This window comes from Corvus cornix, chromosome 4, assembly GCF_000738735.6.
Source record: "Corvus cornix cornix isolate S_Up_H32 chromosome 4, ASM73873v5, whole genome shotgun sequence".
Classification (NCBI taxonomy): Eukaryota; Metazoa; Chordata; class Aves; order Passeriformes; family Corvidae; genus Corvus; species Corvus cornix.
In genome coordinates this window covers 68,018,065-68,045,919 of record NC_046334.1, presented here as the reverse complement: position 1 = coordinate 68,045,919, position 27,855 = coordinate 68,018,065, and the positions used below count along the sequence as shown (strand labels likewise).

At 45.6% G+C, this 27,855-nt stretch overlaps 2 protein-coding genes across 3 annotated transcripts in view; one reads left to right on the top strand and one right to left on the bottom strand.

Moving 5' to 3' along the window:
* EIF2AK3 (eukaryotic translation initiation factor 2 alpha kinase 3) overlaps positions 1–10,061 on the top strand; it is a 42,530-nt gene extending 32,469 nt beyond the window's left edge. Inside the window, exons 13-17 of the mRNA XM_039551022.1 lie at positions 8–776; positions 4,736–4,903; positions 5,434–5,535; positions 7,735–7,797; positions 8,875–10,061. Of these exons, the coding sequence (XP_039406956.1) occupies positions 8–776; positions 4,736–4,903; positions 5,434–5,535; positions 7,735–7,797; positions 8,875–9,051 (1,279 nt within the window). The 3' untranslated portion in view covers positions 9,052–10,061. The remainder of the gene's footprint in view (positions 1–7; positions 777–4,735; positions 4,904–5,433; positions 5,536–7,734; positions 7,798–8,874) is intronic.
* LOC104690818 (octopamine receptor-like) lies at positions 9,285–24,428 on the bottom strand. 2 transcript variants are annotated; one of them, XM_039551023.1, is made up of 7 exons: positions 24,133–24,428; positions 23,176–23,438; positions 18,116–18,237; positions 17,726–17,999; positions 14,427–14,603; positions 11,429–13,231; positions 9,285–9,378 (listed from the first exon to the last, which is right to left on the bottom strand). In XM_039551023.1, the coding sequence occupies exons 3-6, from the start codon at positions 18,132–18,134 to the stop codon at positions 12,559–12,561; spliced, it is 1,143 nt and encodes a 380-aa protein (XP_039406957.1). In that variant the 5' UTR covers positions 18,135–18,237; positions 23,176–23,438; positions 24,133–24,428; the 3' UTR covers positions 9,285–9,378; positions 11,429–12,558. The 2 variants fall into 2 exon arrangements, with proteins under 2 accessions (XP_039406957.1, XP_010400403.3); XM_010402101.4 differs by lacking the exons at positions 18,116–18,237; positions 24,133–24,428 and having other exon boundaries at positions 23,176–24,057.
* Positions 24,429–27,855: the final 3,427 nt, after the last annotated feature.

The following is a 27,855-nucleotide window of genomic DNA, read 5'->3' as shown; positions in this document are numbered from 1 at the left end:
CTTCCAGCACTGATTGGCCACTCAGTTCTCCCAGCCCGATGGATGTCCCATCATTTAAGATCAGAACAGAGCCATTTTCAACAGAGGAACACATTGAAGTTACTGCAGCTTCATCAGAGAGGGTGAGGTCTGTGGGGATACCCTGTGGTCAATCAGATTCATCTGGAAGTCAGTTTTCTCCTCTGGAATTTTCTGACACAGACAACAGGGATTTGCAGCATTCAGAAGATCCACTGTTAAACCTTCAGGACAGTGTCCTTACAAGCTGTGATGTAGAAGACAGTACTATCAACAGTAATGAGCTGGGACACTCCTTGGAAATTTGTTCTTCAGCTGTTCCTGTTGTACATCTGAAGGAAGGGACCTCCTCCTCTATTGTGTTTGAGGATTCTGGCTGTGGAAATGCTTCTAGTAAGGAAGATAAAGTTGATGCTTCACATAATGAGAGTCCTTCTGAGGATAAAGGGAAGAGTACAAAGGAATCTGATAACAAGAAATCTGCTTCAGGAAGTCCCCTCTCGGTTTCTCCTCCAAGGCCAACAAGTTTAAGCCTGGACCTTTCTAAAAACACTGCAGAAAAAGTCAAACCCACCTCTCCAAAGGTGTATCTGTACATCCAGATGCAGCTCTGCCGGAAAGAGAACCTGAAAGACTGGATGAGCAGAAGATGTGCCATAGAGGAGAGGGAAAGGACAGAGTGCCTGCAGATCTTTCTGCAGATTGCTGAAGCTGTTGAGTTTCTGCATAGCAAAGGATTAATGCACAGGGATCTCAAGGTTTGTATCCATAGGTTGCTGTGTGTGGGAGGAATGTGGCACTGGAGACAAAGCCTGCTAAAATAGCTGACTCCTCTCAGTAACCTAAGCACGAGTGTTAGAAAAGCTGAATTAATGTCTGTACAATAATCTGGAGGTGCAGTGCTCCAGGAAATAAACATTCATCACTTGTTATTGCAATTAAAGTCTTTCTTACAGCAAGACTTCTTGTACCTGGCACAGATCAGTGGCATTTGTTCTATGGTATTTTTAATTCATGTTCTTTGTACAGGGTTATTCAGTGCTGAGCTGTGTGACAAAGCTATTTTGGATCCTGTTCTACTATTTCAAGTGAAGCAGATAATTGGCAGTGTGGAGCTTGCACTTGGACTTGATCTTAAAAGTCTTTTCCAACCTAAATAATTCTGTGATTCTAATTCTGGTATTTTCATTCTTTCTAAAGCAATACAGCCTAAAAGGAGCAGTGTTACTCTTGGTCAGAGAAAGTAAAAATTAAGTGTTACTGCTCTGGGATTGAAATGTAAAGTGTCCTGCAGCTGAATTCTGAGTCAGTGCCAGCTATCACAGTGCAGCTTTCTGAAGGATTCACAGTACTTTTAATGTCTGATAGCATCCACACAGTGAGGACTGGGAAAGGTGGTTTGAACCTCTGGTATTTAGTGTAACTGAAGTCAGGAGTAACTTGCACCTTTTCTTTCATTCTGTTCGTGATCCTCCTATGATAGTGCCTAATTTTGCTGTGATTCAAAGCACTGGCTGGAAGTGTCAGTATGTGTTACCAAATACACAAATTTAATTGAAGAGCCCAACTGAAGTTAGTTTTATTAGGCCAAGCTCTGAGAAATGGATCCCTTTTGCCAAATGTGGAGAGGCAGTTCTGTTTCTGTTTGCTGACGTGAGGAGGCATTAATACCTACCTTCAGTGGTGTAATTACTGAAATGACTGTAATGGTAATTTGGTATACGCAGAAGGAAAAGCTAAAAAATGTCATCTCAGATGTGGCAGTAAAAGGTTCAAATTCAATAATCCTGAAAGGATATGTCAGAGTTAGAAAAACTCATGAACTCTTCCAAGTATTTTCTTTTCCCATCAGCCCTCGCAATTACCTTGAACCAGTTATCTGACAAATCTTTAGTGCTTGAGAAACTGACCATAAAAGTAATTAAATCCCTGTACTAATATGTTTCTAGGCATGTTAATTAATAACCTTTCTTAAGAATACTGTCAGCTGTAGCCCTCTGCAGTCTTCACTGAGCTCGCTGTTCAGTAAACCTTATGTAGATCTTCACTTAAAACTGTATTAGTCTTAATCAGCAGGTGTGGAGTGTTTTGTTGGAACATCTTAAAAGTTCAGTGCTGGCAGCAGTTTGAACAAGAGATTTAATTTTGTTTACTTGGTATAACCAGCTTGGAAACATTCTCCTTGGATGAACAACTTCTTCCTTCAGGAAACTTTCTATGCTTGTATAGATGTAATTCTTGGATCCCAAAGTTTATTTATTTGTCTGTTATGTGTTAATTTGGTCAAAACAACAGCCAGTGTATTTAATTATTTTCTATACTTTTCAGAAGCTCCTAGGAAGAGATCTCATCTATTGTTCTAATTTGTCCAAGAGATTGGTCATGCAGCCCTGAGCTGGTGCCAGCACTAACAAGTGAAAAACCTGCAAAGCTGCTTTGGCTTAGCTACAGGCAGAGCTCAGTGACAGCAGAGGCCAGTTCTTGCTCCCATTGGCACCAACAAAAGCTGGTAGATCTGTGTGAAAATAAATTTCTATGTGGGCATATTAAAAGATCCAAGAAGTAATCTGAATATTTAAATTAACAGTGCACATTAAAATGCATTAATTGGGCTCCTGCTAATCAGAGATACTGTAATGACAAGATGGCAGGAATTTATGTGGGCAAGTGAAGAGGTCAGAGTTCAAATTCTTTTGAAGAAAATGAAGTGCAGAAACAAAAGTCTGTCTGTCAAGTGAATTTACTGTTATTCCCAGGATAAGCTGTCGGTCATGCTTGGCAGCTCAAGAGAAATTATCAGTTTCACAGAACTGCAAGAACAGTCTTGGATACATTTTACAGCATTAATTGAATTAAACAGAGCCTTTCATATGTGTGAGAAGCTTATTCATGTCTGTGCAAAAATGAGAATTCTTACTGTGACTGAAGAATATGGAGAGAAATCTCTTTGTGCAGGTGGCAAGATAACTAAACTAGAGGGTGGTTATATTTGATTGTACTCTTCTGATGATTTAAATCAAAACTGTGTGCATCTGCCTTAGGCTTCTTCCCTAATGTGATCTTGATGGTTTATTTTTGCTGGTATTTTGCAATAACAGAAAGTCCATTCCTCTTACTTGTAGAAACTATGTGCCAGCCTGTTCGGAGACAGTCTGTGTCTGGCCAGAGAAGAATTGAAATAAACTTTCTGTTACGAAGAGTTTTTCCCCAGGAAGCAAGACAAATCTTGACTTGTATGTTTGGTGGAGCAGGAGAATGGAGATCAAGGCAATGGGATACAAACTCCTAGTGGAGATGTTTGTTCCCTGAACATTAAAATTCTGACATCAAGTCTTTTGAACATGTGGGTGTGCACTGAGGGGGTGGGTACTCTGTAAATGCTTCAGCAAGAGCCTGGAGATGCTGTGGGTTTACAGGGCAGTGGCTTTTGTGCCCTGAATGCACTGTGACTCCAAAGGTTTGGACGTTCATTACAGGGAAATACAGTGGGAGCTAAGACCTGGCTCAGGAAGCAGTTTCAGAGGCAGGATGTGGGCACTGTGGAACTGTTTCTGTAGTGCTTATCTCAGAGCTGGACATTGCCTAAAAAAAAAAAAAACAAGAAGCCTTTTCTCTGTCTGGTTTCTTGTGGGTGCAGTGGGTTTGTCTTTAACTGAGGAAGTCAGATGGACTTTGAAATAGGTCAGCTTTGTAGTCCTTTATCTTGTGGGAAAATATTGCCTTCTATCTGCCTGCCTACTCGTTGCAGGGTTTATGTCAGCAAAGCATAGACCATGTTCTCCCAGCCTCAAAGGTCCAGGAGCTCTGAGAGGAGCTTACCCAGCACCACCTTCCCCTTCACCACAGCTTGGCCCTGTACAGCATCCTGCTGCTTCCTTCCCCTTGCAGGATCAGGCTGTTCTTCCCCCAAAACTCTGTGTCTGTATTTGTAACCCAGCTGGAGTGGTTATATTTCAAATAAATAATCATCCTTTTGGTGGGTGCTCTTCTGTCAGCCAGGAAGCAAATTTCTTGAAGAACTAACTGGGATGTGCACCATGAGCAAAGGCACATCTCTGTTCCATCTCTTTTATCAATAGGCTAAGCAAGGATGGTGGTGTGTGACAAACAGGCTAAAGGAGAGTTATGCCACATCATCACTGTTGCTGCCTTTATGAATTGCAAAGTTCTTAAGCTTCTATCAAAAATAAACTTTTAATTCTGTTGTGCAAACAGCTGTTCCCACGTTAAACTGCGCAGTTACACCGAAAAGCAGACCTTGTTCCCATCGTATCTATAATTTAACACTAAGATGATGCCCTATGTGCTGGTTAATAATACAGCAAACTACTTTAGCACTTCGAGATTAAAATAAAAAAAGCCCAGGAGTTGGAACTGCAGCATGTGGTGTGAAAATGCCATGTGATGGGGAGCTGGATAACTTATCTGTGCTGTTCCCAGCAGTGTCAACTCTGTGTATGTTCCTCAGCAAACCTGTGTGCTGCTGGTAAACCTCTTCTGAATGACGAGAAATGAGCAGTCTGAGTTTCAGGAAGAGGCAGTGGTTAATGTAGAAGTAATTCCTTTTTTCTGAGTAGTTACAATTTCTAACTGTTATCCTTCAGCAGTGCAGTGAGTGTTTTTAACCCTGACAGCTTCTGAGTGTTGTAATGACTGAAACACAGACAACTTGTTTGTTACTTACTTTTTCTTTCTTTTCACCTCTTTGTTTTCTCAGCCTTCCAATATATTTTTCACAATGGATGACATAGTAAAGGTTGGGGATTTTGGACTGGTGACTGCTATGGACCAAGATGAGGAGGAGGAATCAGTACTGACCCCAATGCCGGCTTATGCCAGGCACACAGGACAAGTAGGGACCAAACTCTACATGAGCCCGGAACAGGTTTGTGCTGTCTTCTCCAAAGCTGTGTTTGGCAGTGCCTGGAAGAGCCCTGAATTCCTGGGAACTCTAAGATCAGGCACTCCTAGTAAACTGTTGCAATCAAGTTACTTAAATTCTTTCTCATCAAAATAGAGTTTTGAGCTAAATTGAATTCTAAAATGAGTATTTAAATATATATATTTGTTATAGCAAAAAAAAAGTGGCTGATTATTCAGACTGGATGCATTAATTTTTCTTGCTTTTAATGCAGTATAGGAGGGTAAAAGATTCCACTTAACTGAGGAAGGACGCACTGTTGTGCATGAGATTTAAGTAAGGTGAAACATTCTGCTTTGCAGCGCAGAGGCGCTGAGGATCAGGACCTCGCTCCCTGGTGCTCACTGGAATTTGCCAAGGTGCCTGTGCTGTAGCTTTCAGCTCTGCACAGGGCTGGTCACTTCCACAGGTGGATTTGCAAGGGTTGTTTACTTTGTACGTCGTTGCATCCAGTGAGTAGTTTGATTGCCCTGACCCTGATTTTGCCTTCTCAGATCTGTGGCAACACCTATTCGCACAAGGTGGATATCTTTTCTTTGGGACTGATTCTCTTTGAGCTGCTGTACCCTTTCAGCACACAGATGGAGAGGGTCAAGGTATGTATGGTGTTGGGTTATCCTCAGTTTGAGTATTTGTTTAAAATAGCTATTTGCTTGGTGAACACTGGCAAGAGGTTCCTGTCCTGTTTCCTTTGGAGAAAAGCTTTGCAGCTTGGAGCACAACTTCTTTATCAGCCTTGTACAGACCCCCTGAATCACTGAAAATAAACTGCAGTCTTCCTAATGTGTGCAGTTGAATTGAGGCTTTAATTTCTTTACAAAGCTTCTCTGTTGCCAAGCCAAGTAAGAGAAACTATTGAACTCCGATATCCAAGAACTCAAGCAACAAATGCAGCTTGTGACTTTAAGCCTACCAGCTTGGTTTTCCTTCAAGAATTAGAACCATGCTGTGCATTTTTATTATTTCTTCCTTTGTTTGCATCTGCAGTACTTTTTCACCCAGAGCACTTGGTGAAAAATAGCCATTCCTTTTCCTATAGTGAGTCTTAGCTGGGAGTCTTGCTCGGCTTCAAGCACCATCTTCCTATAAACTGATGACCTTCATTGCACCAGATGTGAATTTGGGATGTTTGATGGTGCATTACAGCTCTTGCTGTTAAAATGTGTGAGATCCATCTTGCTCAGGAACAAGTTCATGGAGAACAGGGGCTGTAGCCAGAAAGGTCTGTCCTCTGTGGCAAGCTGTGCAGGAAAGAGAGAGTCGTTAAAGCTTGTATTTATCATTTAAATGTGCTTGTGGTGGTTATATTCTCAGGTGAAGATGGAGTGGGTTTAGCAGAGACAAAGAAACAGCTTGAACACGAGCCTGACCAAGTGCTTCACCTGCTGCATTCTGTTGATTAAAATACTGTGGCTTTTCATGGCACAAAATGGCAGTCAAGAGGAGGAACTAGTGTTTAATTTGAACCCCTTGCACTGAAACCAATTTCAATTTCCCTGAATGAGATTTACTGAAACAAAATACCCAGGAAAGAGCCATCCTGCATTCTCAGATCTCTCACAGCAGTGACTACAGGCTTTGCCCTTCCAGTTTCTCTCCTAAGAATAGAAGCAAAGCAAGTAATCAGAATGAAACCTAAATTCCATCTGATTTTAGTGTTGTACTTCAAAAGAGTGTTAAAAGAGTGCCCTGACTTTCCAGGATTTTCACTGGCATTTCACTCTTTTTTTCCTAAAAAGAAACCCCTGCCCTTTCATTGCCAAGTTCTGGAGTTTGGCTACTTCAGTAGTTATTTCTGAGTTGTTGCACTGAGGTTTTCATTGGCATTAGCCAAGCATTAGCACTGCTTGCTGAAGCAAAACATGCTCTGCCTGACCAAGTAACCCAGCAAATTCTAGGAATTTGTGACAACTGGCTGGAAAAATCCCCAGAGGTGGAGCATGAGAGCTGCTCCTGTCTCAAGCTGTGAGCAGTTAGTCAGTAGCAGTGCAATTTATTTCCAAATCAGATGCTGGAAAACAGATCACTAAATGCAGACTGAACTGGCAGAAAAGGAGGAAAGTTTTCTGAAGCATTTTAATGTCATCAAACTCAGTTCTCTTGAAGAGGAGTTGGACTGTTGTCCATCATTATTAACTGGTCACTTTATACTTTCAGGGGAATAGTAGTGAAATGAATTTTGATTTAACTTTAGAACTCTTGTATTTTGTGCTCAAACTTTTGTAAAAGAGGAGATCCTTCCAAAAAAAAGGAAGTGCTAAATACTGTGCTTCTGGCTGAACATGGGAAAAATACTGTCACTAGATGGAGCCAGTGGCCTTTGTATGGAAGAAACACAGAAATACCCAACACAACTGTTTTCCAAACTGCTGATAAATCTGCTCGTTCCTCCTTAAATGTTAAACAAAGACTGGTGCTTACGTTGTTAAGGCAGAGACAGTCATTTCATGGGTCTTAATACTGGTGTAGGCCATCGTGGGGGTTTATGGGTGGTGCACAGATTTGTTGGTTTTGTTGAGCTAAAGTGAGGAAGTACAAGTTTATCTATCTGGCTGATACAAAACTGCAGAGATCACAGTTCTTGTAGCACAATTCCTGTTGCAGGCTCTATTCCTAGGGAAGCAGCAACTTACCTGTTCAGCTGTTGTGATTTTTAACCACTAAAGCAACACTTTAAAACAAAGGGGGTTATTCCAGCAGGCTGATTTGTTTGCATAATTTGCATATTTTTGAAGGATAGGGTAATATTACTGAAGAATTGGAAAAGTTACATGTTGTTCTTCATATTTTTGCAGACCTTAAGTGATGTTAGAAATTTGAACTTTCCACCATTGTTCACTCAGAAGTATGCCCAAGAGGTGGGTACATCTGATGCTATTACTTGTAGCCTTTTCATTAATAATTGTAGCTTTTTTCTTTGTTTTTCAGTTGCTTTGCAGGTAAAAATGGAGAAACCAGGTTGCTTTCATGTTATTAAGATGCATTTCTCTATCCCTGTACTTCTCTACGTTTGAAAGCTATAACATTGCAGTAATGGGCACCATGACACTTTTGTCAGTTTTCCTCCAGGAATACATTTCTGCCTGGCTTCCCTTTATCACTTGCAGTCATCCATTTCACATACATCCTGTCACGATTTCCTGCAACAAACCCATCTCCCCAAAGAGAAAGTGCAGATTTCCTGACAGGTAAAGGGGAGGCTCTAAGTAGCACCATAACTGTATGGGATCCCCTCCAGAACTGGACCTCCCAAGAGGGAAATCACATGAGCAAATTGTGCTGTGTTCTCATTAGTCAGGTGTGTAAAGTGATGTGGCTGCAGGTAAAGAGGAGGTGATGTACAAAACCTCCCCAGCAGAAAGCTGAGGTGCTCTCAGGTGTTCAAGGTAGCTTCAGACCAGTGGCCAAATGAGACCAGCCTTTCCTGCTCTATAGCTCAAGGTTGCCTGGGAGAAGGGGCTGTGCTGTGCTCAGCTGGAGCAGGACACTAATTCTGATCAAATTTGAACCAGATATTCAAACTACCTGTATATTTAAAGAAAAATTCTAATTTGCCACAAGGAAAATTCAGTGTGGCTTAATATGTGATGGCTTAAGCATGAAGCCAAAAATTACTTATAAATTATGTATCATATATTTAATTTTGATTGCAAATAATGTGAAGTTTTATAGCTATTAAACCTTGAGTCAGAGTTGGTTTGCCAAATTGTTTTTTAGTTCTTGACAGTAAAGACACTTTAACAGATGCACAGTGATACATTTTAAAATATTTAATGCACTTCTAACTACTGAGCCAAAGCACTAGTACCCAAATAACTCAGAAAGCAGCTGGGAGTATTTTCCACTTATTCACACAGCCACAGTTGAAGCCAGGACATTAAATAAGGAAGAATTTATGGCTTGGTTCATGTGATACACGTTGTGTTTTCTTCCAGTACACCATGGTGAAGGACATGCTCTCTCCAAGTCCCACTGAACGACCAGAGGCTGCAGCAATCATAGAAAATCCTGTCTTTGAAGACTTGGAGCTCCCACCCAAACCCGTGCTCAGGCAGAGGTCACGGACAATGAGTCTATCAGGAAATAAACATTCCAGACAACCAAGCAAATAACTATCCTCAGGATCACTTCTTCTACTCGGCAGGTTTCACAGGGATTGTTCAGCAGAAGGATCCTATGATGCAGAATGTTTATCTTGGGAATAGTTTACTTCAGCTTTTTTTGCCATGTTTAATGTATAAGACGTGTTGGACAGATTTTCGTTTACTTTGAAGCCCAGTAACCAAACCTTTCACATTCCATTTTCCTTACCTTTGCTCTCCTAGATGGACGGGTCCAGCTGCTGTGCTTGCCAATGTTGTGCTCCATTATCCTTTTTTGGGGGGTTTATTGGGTTTTTTGAAGCTTGTAAATGTCAGCTTGCTGGGTGAGTGAGAGATCTGTAACATGTAAATAGAATTAAAATACTGTATTTTTATAGAGCAAATTACAGTCTCTAAGCCTAGTGAGTGTCTATCTGGATCACTTGCTCTTTGGTGAAATGAAGATGATTTTGAAATGAACTTTGACTCCATTTTTGTCCCTGGTGGGTAAACTGGGAATCTGCACTATTTTTAAAGCAAAAAAGTACCACAGTTGTACATATTGTCACTGTCCATAGCCTGTCATTAGAGAAAATCATTTCATACTTCTGCACTACTGTAGATCTTAGGGAATGCATCTTATACAGATGAAGCTGTAGAGAAGGAAAAGGAGCTTTTTGCCATTAAATGGGGGGGTTTATAGGCAGTGGTTGGAAGAGCCATAGTCAAAATTATGTACAAAAATGTTGTGATTCTGAAAATTTAAACCTAATGAAGTCATACGTGTCGTATGTAATCTTGTAGATTTGTACTTTTTAAAAAAAATCAACTGGTAGGCATTTGTGTAATCTGCTACTTTAACTGCCTAATGCCATGCTTTTATTTCTCACTGTAAATATGTTAATTTTTATTTATAAAATACGGAATCAATCCATTTGGGTTGGTGGTGTACAGGATGCACTTGCTGTAATTGTTGAGTGCATTGATTATTGTGACTTCTTTCAAGTCTGAATGATTTAATAAACTTTTTTTATTTATAAGACAAAATAGTAGTTGCTTCTGTTGGAAGCCTGCATCCATGTGTGCTGCAGATGGCAGCCCTGTGCAGTGGGAACAGGATGGGCTCTGCATTCCTGAAACTTCCTTAGCTTCCCTGTCTCACACTGGCCACCACGTGTGTGATGACGCAAAACTGGACGTGCTGCTTGGAAGTGAGATAGGATCTGGAGAAAGAAAGGAACTGAGCTCTAAACTGGGTGGATTATGGGGGCAGTCGCTCACCAGAGAGGGGAGAAGGGATAATTCTTACGCTGTTAGAACTGTTCTTGTACAATGGTATTTTTCTCTTTTACAGACTCAAATTTGTTAAAGTCTCTGAAATCAGTTTCCTAAAAGAGTACTGGATTCAAATCCTTCTGGGGATCACTGCACTGTGGTGTGACAATGTGACCAGCAGTTAAACCAGCTGACACCCTGCAGCTTTATGATAAGGCAAAAGTAGATTACAATGATTGTCTTTCTTTTGCTCTTGGATGACTCTTCTAGATACTGGCTTGTCCAGGTGAAGCCAGAATGCTGCAGTGAATATCTGATCAGGAGCAGAATTTGTGTTTAGCTGGGTTAGAGCAGGAGAATTAAGCGTGTCCTCTTGCCTTGGATTTCCCTGTTTGCATCAGCTACGAGTGCACAGTGAAATGGCCACACATGGAGCCTCTTTGCCTTCCCTGCCAGCTCAGTGATTACAGGTGGAGCACAGGAAATGAGGAAAAAGGTATTTTTAACTTGCTGTATATCTGCATGTGGGTAGCAACCTATTCCAAGGGCCCTGCAGCATTTCAGTACCAAAACTGGCATATGTGTTCACACCACGTGTGTCTGCATATTCTGGGATGTCACACTTGCCCCCAAAGGCGTGGACAAATCCTCCCCTGTGTGGGAGGTCCCTGCCCAGCCACAGAAGTATCTGGCCACATTCAGCTCTGATCAGTCTTTGCTTCTCTAAGCACTGGAGTGTGTTGTCCCTGTCTTTGCCCCTTGCTCCTCCTCCAAGGTTTGACTGAGAAAGGCTGTTCTCTAAGCAGAGAGATTTTCCTCTGAATGGTGTGTGCTTCCCTGCCAGCTGTTTTGTGGAAAAACACCCAAAGTGGAATAGCTGTGAGCTCACAGCCCTGCAAAAGGGGCTTTGGCCTGGGGCTCTGCTGTGCTGTGCAGTATCGGGGTCCTGTCCCATTCTTGCACAGGATGTTGTCTATCCCTCAGCTCCCTTCCTCCCCCATAGCTCTTGGGAATGAAACTGCATTCCTTGTCCTGTTTTATCAAAATGACCTGGGTGGCAGCAGCAGGATTCCTGCCCTGTCCACCTTTGTGCCCATGGGATGCTTCCCCCAGAATAAGGTGTAGTACTTACCACTTCCATGTTGTTACTGGAGTCATAGGATCTGGGACACGGGACCCTTTCCATGGAGAATCATTTGGCAGGAGAACCAGTGCTGAACCCCAGGGCAGGGCTGGTTTTTCTACCAGGCTCTTGAGAGAGAACTCCTGACCCTTGTGCTGGTGTCTTCAGTGGCTGAGCTGCTCCAGGCAGGTCCTACTGCATTTTGCTACCTCTGAGGACAGTCCCCTGGTACGTTTTCAGAGTAACCCTTCAGTGAGGCACTTTTGTGTTTCCTGCAGGGAGCCAGTGCTGTTGGAAATCCAGACAAGCACTTGGAAGTGGTAAAAATAATCATTCCCATTTATCTTTATGTCTCTCTGGTAGATACCACAGTGTACACACAGTAATTCCTATTCACATCCCATCTTTAGATGGTGTTGGCCGCCTGTAGCTCCCTTTGAAACCCTTGGGCACTCCGTGCTCCTGTTGGTGCAGCAAATCTTTCTCATCTCCTGGGGTCTGCCACATGGGAATTCCCCTTCCAGAATTAACAAGGAAACTCACAGATAATTCACAGAAAGCCATGGAAAGCTCTGAATATCCAGATGTTGCAGAAGCCAGTGAGCTGAACCCTAAGCACAGCCCAGGCTGCAGAGTGGTGCCTCTTTAAGAAGTGAGCTCTGCTCTTCGGCCACATCTCTCCCCTAATTCCCAGACACGGACTGACACACATGGAGTTATCAAAACTGGTCAAATCTGTAATGAAGCTGCAAGATGAGAGCTACAGTGGCTTGATTGATAAGAAACAGTGTCCCACCTGACACAGATCACCAGTAATATGCACGAAGATAAGGTCACATTATGTCATGCTGGTTTTTTCTTTTACCCAATGCAAAGGCTGGATTTGTCTTAGGAAATGCTCGTTAGAAAAATAGTTATCCAGGAATGAATTAGCTCCATTAATGTAACAAATTACCCCTAAAATTTCCAAGTTCCTCGTTATTGAAACTGTGGAAGGTGAAGAAATGCGTCTTTGTTGTATTGTCCCCAGCTGTAATATTCCAGCCCTTTCTTCCCCTATTTTCCTACTCCTTGTTTTCCCATTCGGATGTGCTCCAGCACTTTCTCTATCACCACCTCCAGTGACTGATCCTGAATCCCTATGACTTGGGTTTGCCCTTCAGGGCACCGTTGGGCACTGTCACGCTGTATTCCAGGTCTGGAGCAGTCTTGGAAAACGTGGCTATGGAAACCATGTCTTCCCCAACGTCCACCTGAGACCTGTGCCTGCAAATGATCAGCTTCTTCAGAGCACGCTGGAAGTCCCTGTTGAGGAAGGCGTAGAGCAGGGGGTTGATGGTGGAGTTGCAGTACCCCAGCCAGGTGATGATCTTGAAGGTGCCGACCAGCACCGTGCTGGTGGAGTCGGTGCCTCTGGCCGCCAGCCAAACGTTCAGCACGAAGTAGGGCAGCCAGCAGAGCACGAACACAGAGATGATGATGCTGATGGTCCTCGTGGCCTTGTTCTCCAGCTGCAGGTGGTTCTGCCGCTTGCTGTTGGGGTGGTAGTGGATCTCCAGCGTCTGGGACATGATGCGGGTGGCCTTGAGGCGGGAGGCGCGGTAGATGAAGAAATACATGCTGCACATGACCATGAAGGGAAGGAAAAACGCCAGGGCGGAGGCCACGATGGCAAAAACCCAGTTGGTGACGAAGATGCATTCTCTGCCCACATCAAAGTCCACCCCGGGGATCTCATTCCAGCCTTGCATGACGGGAAGGAAGGAAATGAGGGAAGAATATACCCAGACCATGCAGGTCATCACAATGCATCTGCAAAAGGAGAGAGATGCGGAGGGGAGAGAGGGTCTGAGTAATTTTGAGTTGAGAACATCCAGTACGATTCAATCCCCATGGTAACCTGTGTGGGATATTGCTGCTGAGCAGTCCAGCAGGGCTTGGAGAAGGGAAAAAGCTGGGGTGTAGCAAGTCCAGATGTGAATATCTCTAACAATTAGGTAATTGGTTTGTAGTTGACAGAATTGGGGCCACTGTAAGGAGTGCTCAGAGCTGGCTGAGAAAAGATGAGGAAAGGTTTTGCAGAAGATGTTTGTTAGCATTTGAAACGACAGCGTCTAGATTTTTTTGGTTTCAGCTTTACTAGCTGTCCATTCTCTCACCCTCTGGGGTGTGATGGTGGAGCTGAGGGACACCAGATCACAGAATCTGTGACAGGGGGGCCACAGAGCCCCCTCCTCACTTTGCCTGTGATCCACAAATCAGACACAGCAAGAGTGACAGTGGGAAAAACGTGCCTAGAAGAGCCTGAACCCACCCTCTAAAGCACCCCACTGCTGCATTGTCCTCTCTGCCCACCCTCATGACTTTCCCCACCCTGCAGTCCTCATTTCAGCCTTTTGCATGAAACCCTCATAGGAGCTTAGAAACTCTCCCTGTTTTCCCTGAATATCACTTCAGAAAAGATGGTGAGTTTAAGAGAGGGAAGACTACTGCTACATGCATCCTTCTGGGTCCCCTTTCACCTAGTCCTTAGAAGTTCTTCAAAGTCCTTCCCCATTCCTGAAAGTGTTAAGGCCAGGGCTTAAGCAACCTGGTCTAGTGGAAGGTGTCCCTGCTCACAGCAGGGGGATAAACAAGATGATCTTTAAGGTCCCTTCCAACCCAAGCCTTTCTGTGATTCTGTGAAATGCCCGTGAAATGACTTCAGAGAGAAAAGGCTGTAGGTCCAACTCGGCCCATATCACTGGTTTCTACCCCGCTTTGCAACCCATCCATAGCTCAAAAAATACTCTCCCAGGAGCACCATCCATCCCCTCAGCTGCATCTTCCTTGTCCTCTCCTGCACCACATTAAGCATTTTCTGCAGTGAAATGGTGCAAAGTTCCTTTCACGACATGACCCTGCTTCTGGGCAGCACCTGTCAACAGCTCTTTAAGCCCCAGGTCAATGTAGGCCATGGCCAAGTGACAACCTGAAGGGACCCAAAGTGAGGAGCAACTGCACTCACCTGCCACGGGACATCCTTCTGGAGTAGTGGTAGGGGGTGACCACGGAGCAGTACCTGTCCAGGCTGATGAAGCACAGCGTGACAATGGATGCGGTGCAGAACATGACATCGAAGGAGATCCAGACTTTGCAGAACAGCTTCCCAAACAGCCACACCCCCGTCACCTCGTAAATGATGCTGCCAGAAAAAACGGGGGGAAGTCAGAGCTGGAAGGGCTGAGTTTGTGCAGTCCCTGGAGGTGTTTATGGCCAGGCTGGATGAGGCTCTGAGCAACCTGGTCTAGTGGAAGGTGCTCCTGCCCAGGGCTGAACAAGATGATCTTTAAGGTGCCTTCCAACCCAAACCATTCTGTGACTATTTCTTTATGACTGTGCTGAGGTAATGCCATATTTTATCACACAGGTACTAAAGATGGGCACACAGCTCAGACAGCAGGGATTCATTCTCAAACCACAACCCAAGAAAGGAGCACCCCACGGCTGGAGCATGGCTGAAGAACAGCAAACCTGTGCTTCTCGCAGCCTAAATGCCTTGAGAGAGCTGCTTTGCCCCACAAAGCTCCCCAGATTTACATCTGCACAGCTTTGTTTATCACAGCATTTTCCCAGTGCCCTACTCAGCACAGACTTTTATGATTTCTCCCCAGTTCCTGGGGCATGGGAGATCTCCAAGAAACTCACTTCACATCTGATCTTATGCTTCAAAGCCAGAAAGGACTTCCACATCGGTTAAAAAAAAAAAACAAAACAACATCCTAGGAGGAAGCCTATGCAGATTGTACATTACGTAGCTCATAAATGCCTCAGCAAGGTAAACACACCAGCAAAAAGCAGACATGGTTCCAAAAATATTTCCAACAAAATCAAGAGGGCCCTGTGAGAAGTGAGCAGTGAAGGAAGGACCATATGGCAGCTGTAGGAAGGCTGATGCATGTTTCTATAGCATTCAATGAGATGTCATTTGCTTCTCCTTCCTTTCACCAGCTTTCTGCAGCTCCTGGGGTGCTGCTGAAATCACCATTGTGAGTGAATTTGATGAGTAACTCCCTAGCCCTGCAAAGCTTTAATTATCCTGTAACTTCCCAGCTTGCTGGTTAAATACGGTGAGATCAGGGCTGCTGAGCTGCAGTGCTCAGGTGTCCAGCAAGAGCAGAAAGATTCAACTTGGTGTCAGAAAGCAATGCCTGATCTACATCTCATTAGCACCAATTCATTAAAACGACTTATGAAGGTTGTTCCAGAGCACAGCAACTGCTGTAGGTGGGTGCAGCGCTGCTGAAGGGTCCCAGCCCTTGGCAGCTCTTTGTTATGTGGGATTCCACGCAAAAACCCAAGCAAACATTAACCTACAGCAGAGCCTGTCCTTCCACTGTGGTGGCCTCCACACGGGCAGCATGGAGGATCCCACAGCACACACATGGAAAAGTTACATGGCTCTTTTACAGAGGGGAAATGAGGCATTAGAATTGAAGCACAGCTTCAGTACTGGACTTGGGTGCCATTTTGCCTTTCCTCAGAGTCCTCCTTATCCCCAGAGATGCTGCAGAGCCTGTGGTGTGCCCTGGTCTCCCAGAAGGAGTCATGCTGCTGTCAGGGCACCCTTGCACACAGCTGCCAGCTGAGCAGGTGCCCAGCTCTCACCTGCACACATCTGGTGGGATGCAGACACCTGACCCCTCTTCTCTGAGGTAAAAGATCTCTGCAGCTTGGCAATGATGCTGATAAGAAGGCGTAGTAGAAGCCCAAAGAAACACATGATGAGGTCACCTCTGCCGTGCACTTTTGCTAGCAGAGGAAAAGAATAGCTGGAGCTATTCAGCCTGGAAATGACAGACTGGCTGGAGTACTCAGACAACGAGCTAAGCTCAGCTGAACTGCTCCTGCAAACCAGCCAAGCCAGGGACAAAACACAAGTCTTACTCTTATGAAATTAAGACACCAAGTGACAAATTTGTCATTCCTTTCTGTCATATTTTCTTGAGCCAAACTGCCTCCTAAGATCATTTCTTTTCTTTCCCTTTGGCACATGATAACCTGCCAACTGAGGAGCAAACTGAAATCCAAAAGAGCAGCAGAGATGTGAAGCCAGAACAGTGGGAAGGTGTGAAACAACAGCCACTGTGTTGGCAGGGCTGGACAATGCTGATGGAGCCAACAGGGTCCATTCCCCACCACATGGCCACCAAGAGCTGGTAGGTCTCCCCACCAGGCAACACCAGGAGGGGCACAAAGGACCATCCATGCTCTGATCTTTGCTCCCCTTTATAGTTTTTGTTGTTTAAGTAAAACATCACTAAAAGCAGATACAAAATAGAGAGGAGGAAGAAATTTTTTGAGGTTGTGAGAGGAGTGAGTTTGCCCAGGGAAGCTGTGGCTGCCCCATCCCTGAAGAGTTCAAAGCCAGGTTGGATGGGGCTCTGAACAACCTGGCCCAGGTGCCTGTGTCCCTGCTCACTGCAGAGGGTGGACTAGATAACCCCTAAAGGACCCTGCCTACCCAAATCAGTCTATGGTTCTATGATAATTTCAGAACCTGAATTTAAAGTTCACCGAGATTAATGTTGAAATTAGCAATAATATTTTTTTTAAGAGTATCATTAACTGCTTTTTTTTACCTGATACCATGAACTTTTAACTCAGTTTGTAATTTCTTGTTGGGACAATATTTTTCAGTGCCAAATTCAAAGGAATAGGCAGCCCCATGAGAACTGAAGCATAGAACCTGAAAAGAGTTCAGCTTCCTCATATTGCCCCAGGAACTCAAAATAGGGTGCAGCTCCCTGATTTACCCAAACCTAGGGCTGCTTTGCAGGACAAGACAGCCAGGACAAGTCAGCTGCTTTCTGTGTTGGTTTCACTGTTTTAGCCAGGTGAAGCTCTCCTAAATATAAACCTCATGCAGGGACACCTGCCCTCTCCAGTGCCCCTTCCACCAAGAAATATAGGGGAAGCCTAAACTACTCTGCTTATACTGAATAAATTCCTTACATTCCATACTCAGGGCTAGTCCTGGAAGAGGGGGCTCAACAACTGGAGCCCCACGTGCAAAGCTGGAAATCAAATTCAGATCAGTAGCCAGGGGCCCTATGTGGCCAGCAGGAAAAATACCCTTGGGAATTGTGTCTCCTTGCATTATAAGGGGATCCATAACACAGAGCAGAGCCGGGGAAGCACATACAGCCACCAACCCACGGTTCAGCCCAGCCCTGAGCCCAGCGGGTGAATCCCAGCCCTGCTCCAAGAGCAGATGCAGAAAGGACACTTGTACTTCTCTGCTCCTGCCCCACGGATGCTCCTCACCTGAATGGCATCACCAGACAGGCCACGAGGAAGTCTGCCATGGCCAAGGACATGATGAACATGTAGGTGACAGTGCGCAGCCTCCTCTCCACCACCGGGCAGAGGAACACGGTGGTGTTTCCCAGGAGTGTGACCACGTCGATGAGGGTGAGGATGAGCCCAACGAGCGCTTCCTGGAGCCCGACCCCTCCCCTCGCAAAGGAGGAGGCAGCAGAGGAGAAATTAGAGAGCCAAGTTTCATTCCTGTCCATCAGCATCTTCCCACCGTTAAAATCTGAGCGAGACAAAAGGGGAGAACCAGAATTACTTTAATGCACGACTTGTAGGTGTGTGAAAGGAAGGACAGAAGTAGTGTTTTTGTTTCATTTATTCCAGGAAAAATCCACACACCCTGCTGTGCCTGTGCCATCACTGTCCTGGGGTTAGCAGCCCATTAGAAGTGCCTGAAATCCTGCGGGTGAGGATAAATGTGCAGCATTGACTGAAGTCCTTCACAGCAATTAAAAGACCTCCTGTGAATGAAAATGCATCATCAGATGAAGCATGAAACCAGAAAAAAAAAAAAGAAAAATAGAAATGTACTGAGAGCAGAGAGAGGACAAGAAAACAACTGAAATCAAAAATTAAAGCAGCTGGGCTAAATCCCACTGAACAGCATGCCAAGTCCACAAAATGTGGGGGCTGGAAGTAGATGATCTTTAAGGTCCCTTCCAACTTAAACCATTCTGTGGTTCTATATTCTCATTATTGTCTTTGCCACCCCCAGAGCAGCTGAGGCTGCTTGCCCAGGCTGGCTGCTTCCATAACCCCACTGCTCAGTCCGTGCTCCTGCTGCTTTTTCAAGCTCTGAAGTCAAGAGTTTTTTTACTACCACAGTGGGCAGCTCCATCCTCCAGTCTGAATGGCCAAGCAGGGCTGCCAGCAGCTACACAGGGAGCAGAATCATGGAATCATGGAACCACAGAGAGATTTGGGTTGGAAGGGACCTTAAAGATCATCAGATTGAGGTGTCTCAGGGGCAGTCGTGACCCCAGACCCATGTTCCCTCTGTGCCCAGATGGGAGATGATGCTCCCAACTCTGTAATGGGGGATTTTTCCATTGAGGAAATCCACGTGCTTGTGTCCCCAGCTCAGTTCCCAGACTTTGGCCAAGTGGTGTCACAGGTACCTGGGAAGGTGGGAATGATGCCCTGGATAAACTCCAGCAGTTCAAAGCTCACTGGTGTAGCTGAGGGAACACGAAGACAAAACTTGCGGGGAAAAGAGAATTATAGAAATATTTCCAGATGTGAAATGGTTGTATTTAAATATCAGCACTTCTACTGTGACCAGGATCTGCTTCCATAGTGCCTTCAGGTCAATCCCACATCTCCAGGGCATCCTACTGAGTGCAGCGTGAGGATGGGCCTGGATAACAGCCCTGTAGCCCAACATGCCTCATCTCACAGGAACCAAATTTTGCCTCAGGAGGAGTGTAAGAACAAAGCCAGCAAAATGTTCCCAACATCTCTTTGTCCTTCCTGCAGCCTATGATCCACAATTACATCGAAAGATGGCTTCAGTGACTTGTGAATCATGAAGTTGTCCTGCTTCCCTTCTGGCCCAGAAAGCTTTTAGCATTCATGACCTCCTGTAGCAACAACTTCACAGCTCAGCCCTGTACCTCTTTTTGCTTGTTCTGATCCTGTCACCAGCCAGCTTCATTCGCTGCCCTCCGGTCCTTGCATTGGAAGAGACGTCACAAAACCCATCCCCGTCCGCTCCCTCAGTGCCACTGGTGGGCTCTTTAACCTCTCTCACACCCCCCCAGCCCCCTCCTCATCTGCCAACTTGCTCATTCCTCACAGGGAAGCAATGGAGGATTCCTGGCCATCCCTTCTGCTCTTCTGAGCCTCTGAGAAGGACCAAACCTCCAAACAATTTCCTAGAGGTAAATGCTCTGTGGATTTACCTAAGGGCGTGATCTCTCTTTTGTCCTGCTCCCCTTTCACAACCATCCCTGACACGGTTTGCAGTGGCACTGAGCTGGCCTTTCCACTGGGCTGTGGCCATCCAAAGGCTTGTTCCTGGGCAGCAATAAGAGCTCAGAGCCTGATGCTTTAGATGAGAAAATAGGATTAAATTAGGAAATTAAGTTCTCTCCATCTTCTCCAAACTCCATCACTTCACAGATGAATTCTTTCTTCTATTTTAATGCTCAGCGAGCCTCACAAAACCTTTTTTTTCAGTTCATTAAGTCAGACATTATCCTTCATGCCCTGATTAAACTTTCTTTCACCTGCAAATATCACCACTTCATGATTCACAATTTTTCCAGTTGGAGATGGATAGAATCCCACGTATCCCAGCCCCTATCCCTGTAAAGAGCATCACTGACCTCTCTGTAACTCACCATCCACTTCCCCCCTGCATTTCACCTTCCAGACAAGTGTTTATTCACACAAGGAACTTCCTTCTTAACTCAGGGCTACTTCATTTCCTTAAACGCCCCCACCATGAGGGACCATATTGAAAACCTCTCAGAATTCCAAGCAGCCTACACCACCTAGATGCTTCTTTTCCACCTGCTGACTTCTTCCAAGCATTCCAATACAACTCTGAAGCTGCTTTTTTCTAAAAGCAGTAGTGACCTTGTCCTTAGGTGTAATTGTGTATTCATGCACCTACTCATCCTTCAAGATCCTCAGCTCCGTCCCCTGACTTCTGTTTATTTGCTGGATTTAGTGGTTTCCTTTCTTTCAAGTTAAAAATTAGAAGTGAAAAACAAAATCAAGAAATAGCTCAAGCTGTCTAGGAAAAAAAATAAAGAAGGAAAGCTCTTCCTCACTGGAGCTGGGAGTTACTGACTGAGACCTGAAGCTCTCCTACTCCTCCAGCACTGAGAACAAGCAGGTTTTTTGGGCATCATCTCAGGCAGCCCCCAAGCCAGCACTGCGAAAAGTCTGCAGGGTGTCTTAAGTACCTCAGTCCTAATGAAAATATTCCTTGGACAACATTCCACATCCTAGTAACACCCCATAAAAATAAAATAAAAAAATACAGTCTCCAGCTCTCCCATACTTGTCAGAAAAGAGGATAATCTGTGCCATTCTTTCTAACAGCTCCACTGAGGATGTCATCAGACTGGATGAGCTCCTGTGGAACAGTTGGATTTCAATGCAGCCACATTTCCTGGCAGAAAAAAATTGTTCAGCCTGTTCTCCTCCCTGCATATTCCACACAGACAGCTCAGGGACAGCCGGCTGGGGAAACCACATGGACACAGCACACAGCCACATGGGAGCCAGGCTGAGAACCTGCCTCTGCAAGGGCCATTCCAGGCTCCACAGCCATCTCCCAGCTCATCTCCCACACCTGCTGGTGTCCTCACACCGCTGGTACCTCTACAAGATCTGAAAGCTGCTCTCTGATCCACACCTCAAGCTGACCCCTAACCAGTTTAAACGCTTGAGCACCACCCAGTGAGCCCCAGGTTCTCCTGGGAGAGCACACAGCATTGGGAAAGTCTCCTAAGACATGAACAGCAAAAAATCAGGTTTGATGAAAAATCGATGGTTTAAAAAAAAACCCAACACCAAATTTTAAAGTTTAAAACATCATGTCTTAAGGTTTTAAAAAATCACTGTCAAATTTCTTTTCATAAGTAGATGAGAATGATAGAGGAAAATTCTGAATTAATTATTTGGTTTTTTAGATGTAACACTGAGACAAGAAGGTTTTGAAGTCACACCTTCCTGCAAACAATGACTGTTCCCACACAGCCATTAAGTTTGTGTCAGTGTTAGAACAACTCTAATTAAAGCAGATCATTACTTTCACTGCTCTGCGAACAAACACTCAAACTTTGAGCAGAATTAGGACACGGTTATTAGAATTCCTCTTTGCAAGCTGTCTGTGCTCCTCAAGTACCATCTCAGCCACCAGCCTGGGTTAAAAGGTCTCAACTGAAAAACTCACAGCAGGCTCCTTAATGCAGGATACATCCAGGAGTATGGCAGCACACAAAAACAGCAGACAGATGTGCCCACACTCACAAAACACTAGAGAAGCACTCTTTTGTCTCTTTGGTTTTTTTAATCAACACAAAGGCTGAGGGACTGGAAATAAGGCTGTCTTTATTTGACATCCAGTACTCCAACAAAAAGAACAAGGGATGATGGATGTTTGAAACTTCAGGTTTGAACCTTGAACTCTAATTCAGGGTGCAGACTACAGGATCCTGCTGCTCTTGATCCCTTTTAAGGATCCCCAGGCAGAGACCCTGGAAGCTCATCCACAGTCCCTGCCACAGCCAAGCAGATCAGGGTGGATGTCTGGATCCCTTTATGCCTTTGGCTGAGAAGCCAATCCTTACCCTAAGTGTGCTAAATTAAGTAAGTTAACTTAACTAAGAAGTGCTGCTCTCAAACCACCTGGAGAATTGCTGACACAGAAAAGCAGGGGGATGACACCATTTTAACTTCTCTGTGGAAATTATTGGGACAAAGCAGGCTATGCCATCCTTCCCAGGGATGCACTTCCTCAGCTTAAAATACTGGAGCTTTTAAATTCCCCCGTGACCCACAGCAACCGATGTGGTTATGCTGCTGAGATAGCTCAGAGTCTTTTTACAGCATCAGTCTCTCAGTCTTTCCTGTAAAATCAAAGGGAAAAATGCCCCATTGCACCATGATGTGGGATCTTCCCAAGTTTCCTGGGGATCGCAGATGCCTTAAGGTTTGCATTGTTCTTATTTGGACATTATAGTTCTGCTTCTCTTCAAGAAACTGATGGGTTGGATTCTGCTTTGAGGCTCTCTGAGCAAGGCAACTCCACCATTTCAGTTCCCCTTTAATATCCAGAAAGTTTGACCTAATTTATTCAGCAGACAAATCTCAAGCTAAAGGTTAATTTCATCGGTAAAAGGCATATTTTGATGGCAAGGGAGGAAAAAAAACACTCTTCAATCTCAAGGCTGACTGCACTTTAAAATCTTAGAGGAATGATGAAAACTGGAAATATATTCCTGGGAATACATTTGCTGCCAGGCTCTGCTCCTCTGCTGAATCAGGTAGAAACCAGCACATGGCAGCAGAGGACAACACCTGCCCCAGGACCTCACACACCTTTCCCTCCTCCTCCCCATGAGAAAACTGCAACAGATCAGTAATTGTTGAACAGTGCAAGCAATCTGTTGAACCGTGCAAGGCTGTGGGTGGTGATAAAGGAGGGGGAGAATCCCTAGGGATGCTCCCACCGGCACAGCAGGCACCCAAGGAGGCCATGCAGCGAGTGAGCCTCTGCACTGACTTTCCTTCTCTCTCTCTCTTCCTCTATCCAACTTTCCCATTGGAAGGGCAGCATTTCTCAGGGCACGATTTCTTTCCACCCCCAAATCAGAACAGAAGAATTCCTACAGCCTCTCTGACAGCCCCGGGGCTGGAAACACAGCAAAACACAACATCCTTACCTTCGAAAGTGACGGCTGAAGCAGCTCAGCAGCGTCCCTGAGCCCGGAGCGCGGTGCTTTCCCACCTGCAGGGTGCCAGGGACTCGGGCCAGCTCTCAGGGATCCTGGATCCCTCCCCACGGAGCTGCTCCCAGCCTGGCTGCGTGAAGCTGATGGTTCAGGACACGCAATCCTCATTCACAGCGGGCACAGCGCTTTGGGATCGCCTCTCGGCAGACGAGGAGGCTCCTCCGCAGCCAGAGCAAGTCTCTGGCAGCCACTGCCTGCTCCGGGAAGAGAGGAGAGAGCGGAGAGACATCCCAGCAGTGAAACTCAAGGCAAAGTTACACCCGCGCTGCGAGCACTGGGGTGCTCATTGGCATTAGGAGCTGAGCCGCGGTGCCAACCAAACCCTGGGGAGGCAAAACCCTCACCCTCTGGGGAGCAAAAACCCCAAAACCTGGAGAGCAAAAACCCCAGCTCCTAGGATGCAAAAGCACCAAAGCCTCGAGTACAAAGACACTCCCCCTGGGGTGCGAATCCACAGCCTCGGGGTGCCAAATCCACCCTTCCTGGGGTCAAACCCGCCAAACCTCTTGGGGCAAAAGCGCCAACCCCCAGGACAGCAAAACCACCACCCCAGGCAGGGCAAAAGGCCGAGGATGCAGTGGAGCACATCTGCCCCTGCATCAGCCCGGGGAGGGGCTGGGGGTCCTGCCCGCGGAGGGGATCTGTCTTGGAGGTGGGGAAGAGCGGGGGGAGCCCTTCCCGGGGGGCAGACAGTGTTTGAAGGGGGTGTCCTTCGGGCAGAGGGTACAGGACGTGCCTGGGGGAGCCTGCGATAGAGGGGGTCCCACCCGGAGCGGGGAGCAGCAGCGGCAGCCGCGCCCGCGGGGAGCCCTGCCCGGGAAGGGGTGTCAGGATCCGCCCGGGGATGGGGATGGGGATGGGGATGGGGATTCCGCTGGGAGCACTTACCGAGGCAGGCGGGGGAGCCGCCCGGCTCGCTCCTCCGCCCCGCTCCTCCCCGCTCCAGCCGGGAAACCTTCCTCCCCTCCGGGAAACGGGGCTCCCCGTGGAAACGGAGCTCTTTATTTTTTTCTGCTTTCGAACCAGCCCTTCCCACTCCCCCTCGGCAACTACAGGGACACGGCGACCTGACGCGTGAAAACAACAATAAAAAATAAGAGGCGTGCCGTGGGTTTGGCTCCCCTGTTGCCAAACAGGGTGTTTTATTCAATAACTAAACGGAAACGCCGAAAAATCCCGGGCTGGAAGAGGAACGTGTGGCATGAGGTTGGTGGGATGCCACCTGCCCAGCCCCTCTCTGCCTTGTCCCCGAGTGTGGGTGGGCTGGGAGGGATGGGATGGGATGGTGGGTGACGGATTTTGGGAACTGGGCAGCGGGTTCTTTAGGCGTGTCCCCCGGGAAGCCTGGCTACATCGGCTGCCTGGAAAGGACAGCTCCTCTTCCCAGCTGCAGGTCCGGGCTTCAGGGGGTGCCTGGCACCTCTCGGGCTCCTGGGGGAGCTGACTCAGCTGGCAGAAAAAGAGCAAGGCAAGAAAAGGTGTAAAAATCTGGTTCTTTGAATGCTTGGGCGAGGGTCACACACGGAGATGGGCGTGTGTAATCCTCGTCCATAGCTCCAGTCCTAAAACAAACCCCAAATCACACTCAAATGCGTCAGCTTTTCACACTGAATTGCTCTCATCGGCATGTCAGTCTCCTTTCCCACTTGTTTTCCGAAGGCTGCTGCAGAGGTTTTGAACTGTGGCTTCACCCAGCTCCAAAAATGACCCTGGAGAATTTTCTCAGTGAGTCCGTAGAGGAAATATCTTGATCAGGGTCGGTGGGAAATAAAGAACCCAAATGTACTGATCTCTGCCTGGAATAGCCCAGCTCATTGGCCCCGGGTTTGTCTTTGACACTAACAACCAAACTGTGATGGAAGAGCATGTTTGGATCATTTTGTGTCGTATTTGTTGCTTCAGAAATAGTAGATTGCCCTTTGAACACAATACAATCTACTTTAAATTATGGATTTTCACTGCAGGGAAGGAAGGGAGAGAGAAAGAAAGAGAGAAAGAGAGAAAGAAAATGACATCACACCCAAACACAACCTCATCTCTGTATTTCCTTTGATAAGAATAAAATGTTTTCTATAAAGCTGGAGAAATAAGTAATGCATGGATCAGATTGGTTCCATTACTTTAGTCAACATAAACTTCTGTGTGTTTCTGAAAAAATCAGCTTTGACAACTTCAATGTAAAATACTTTAAATTATTGTGTTTAAAGTTATCTTCTAATTAACATTTAATTTTAAAAAGTTTTTATAAAACTTGAAATTTGAGCAAAATATTTTATTTCTGATCAAAAAGAACAATTTTCAAACCTGAAGGAAAGGTTCACCAGCCTCTTTGCTAGCTGAGCTCTTGAAGCCACCTTCTGATCTCCTTCATCACTCCATTAATGCCACAGAACCAAACAGGAGCATTTGACCAGGGAGAATAAACAAAAGGGTAGAAGTTTTTTTTTAAAAGCTTGTACCAAGCTCTTTTATTTCTCCATTTGCTGACAAATGAACATCAATAAATAGAAATAAATTATATATATACTTTACACATACTATATGAATTATATTTAGTAACATATTAATATATTAAAAGCATAATAAATATATTAAATTGCAGAAACAAGAAGAATCTTGTAATTTTAAACAATGGCTAGTGGCTTGTTTGTTTGTTTTGGCAGAACCTTCCTAAAACTTACTTTTTCATAGACTCATAGAATCACGGAATGGATTGGGTTGGAAGGCACCTTTCAAGGTCATGTAGTTCCAATCCCCCTGCCATGGACAGGGGCCCCCAAATTCTTCTTGTCAGGGCTGCTCTCGGTCTGTTCATCCCCCAGCCTGGGCTGATAATGGGGTTGCACCCACCCAGGTTCAGCACTCAGCCTTACCAAACCCCCTTCTCCTCCTCCATCTCCCTTGAATTCATAGTGCAAAAATAGTAAAAAGGAAGCTGCCTCTTTCCCTAATTAGCGTTAATTGCCCCATCCTGGGGGGTGGGAGGGGCCTGTGCCACTGTCTGCGGTACCAGAGGGTCGCACAGCTGGGTCCTGGCTTTCCTTTTGCTGGGCCCTTCTTTGTCGTCCTGGATTCCAGGCAGGCTGTCGGACTCCAGTAATTGAGTTTTTATGGAGTAGAGAATAATAGCAAAGGTCTGCAGCTCTTCCAAAGCACCAATCTCAAAAGAAATGACAAAGGAGAGAGATAACAGCAAGAAGAAGTAGTCTGGACAGTGTGCTGCAAATGCTGTGTCAGCCACTCATATTAATGTCATCTGTGATCAATCCACCTGTCAGCACATCACAAACCATCCAAAAAACCATGATACAATTTAAAATTTACTGGAAATTCAAGCAGGAATTCCTGGGATGTTGTCTCATGGGTTGCTGGGGTTCTGGTTTTACCTCAAATTTTCAGAGCTACCTGGAAAGGGAGGAATGAGGGGAAAATAGAGTTTATTTAGCTTTCTGATCTTTACAACAAGGAGAGTAATAGGAAATGTACATTTCAGAGCCTCTTGCATATCAGAAGCAGCTTGATCTTAAAAAATTTGAGATGTAGTAGAGCTGCTTATGCAGACACCGAGGTACAGCTCCTTAAACTGGCAAATAAGATGGTGCGGGGGCTGGAATACCCAGCAATGGTTTGAGGCCTCATTTACACTTGGTAGCCACTTGGAAAGCATTGTTAAATCCCTTGGGAAGGAGGGAAGGAGCTCAGACCAATGTGTTGTGTTGCTAAGTGCAAGATACAAGGAAGCTTGGTGGGTTTTAGACCTCATGGTTCAGCAGTGGGGACGTTGCTGTGGCAAATGATAACCCCACCACACCCGGAGATTTACGAAATGCACACAGAAAAATGAATAAAAAAGGCCTGTAAATCACATGGCATGGGGCAAACAGGCCTGTAGGAGTGGCAGGTTTGTTTTGGAGTTTGCCTCTTGCGAGGGAGCCTGTCCTGATAGCACTGCCTCTTCTCCAGCCCCTTCTTAAGAAGGAAGAAAGGAGCACTTGCTTTCCTGTCTGTCTTGATTTACCCAGGTGTGCAACTGTACAAACAGCTGTCTGGGCTGTTAAACAACTCTTTACTAACCCTGCTGATTGACAGGGTTTCTGAGCAGAAGCCTCTGGAGGTGCTTCTAACCCCTTTTGTGGCAGCCCCACGGCCTGGAGGCAGCTGCCTTCGAGCTGTGCTCTGTGCCAGGCTGCACTGGCACGCTGCACTTGATCCCTGTGGAAGTGCTTTAGTCATCAGCCCAGGCAGTGGAGTTCCTGTGACACACGATCCCTGCTGTGATCCCTGATAGTGCTTTTCCAGTATCTCATGTGCTGGAGCGTCTGAGGCATTTCTTGTGCTTGATGAATCCTACCTGGTAATTTCTCTCTCAATTTTCCCTCATCAGGCCCTCTATATTTGTATTTTCTGTTTCATGTGGGATTTGTAATCTTTCTTCTTCGACATAATCCCTCCTAAAATGAGGGATTGCTCCTGTTGCCTGTGGCAGGTACTCAGCTGTTCTGTGCTGCTTTCACTTGCCCCTCAGACCCCAAAAGTGGTCTCCCTTCTTTCCAACAGATATGTAGGGCATGTACACTGATAATTTTTTCTGTCTTAAGTGTATGCAATTTA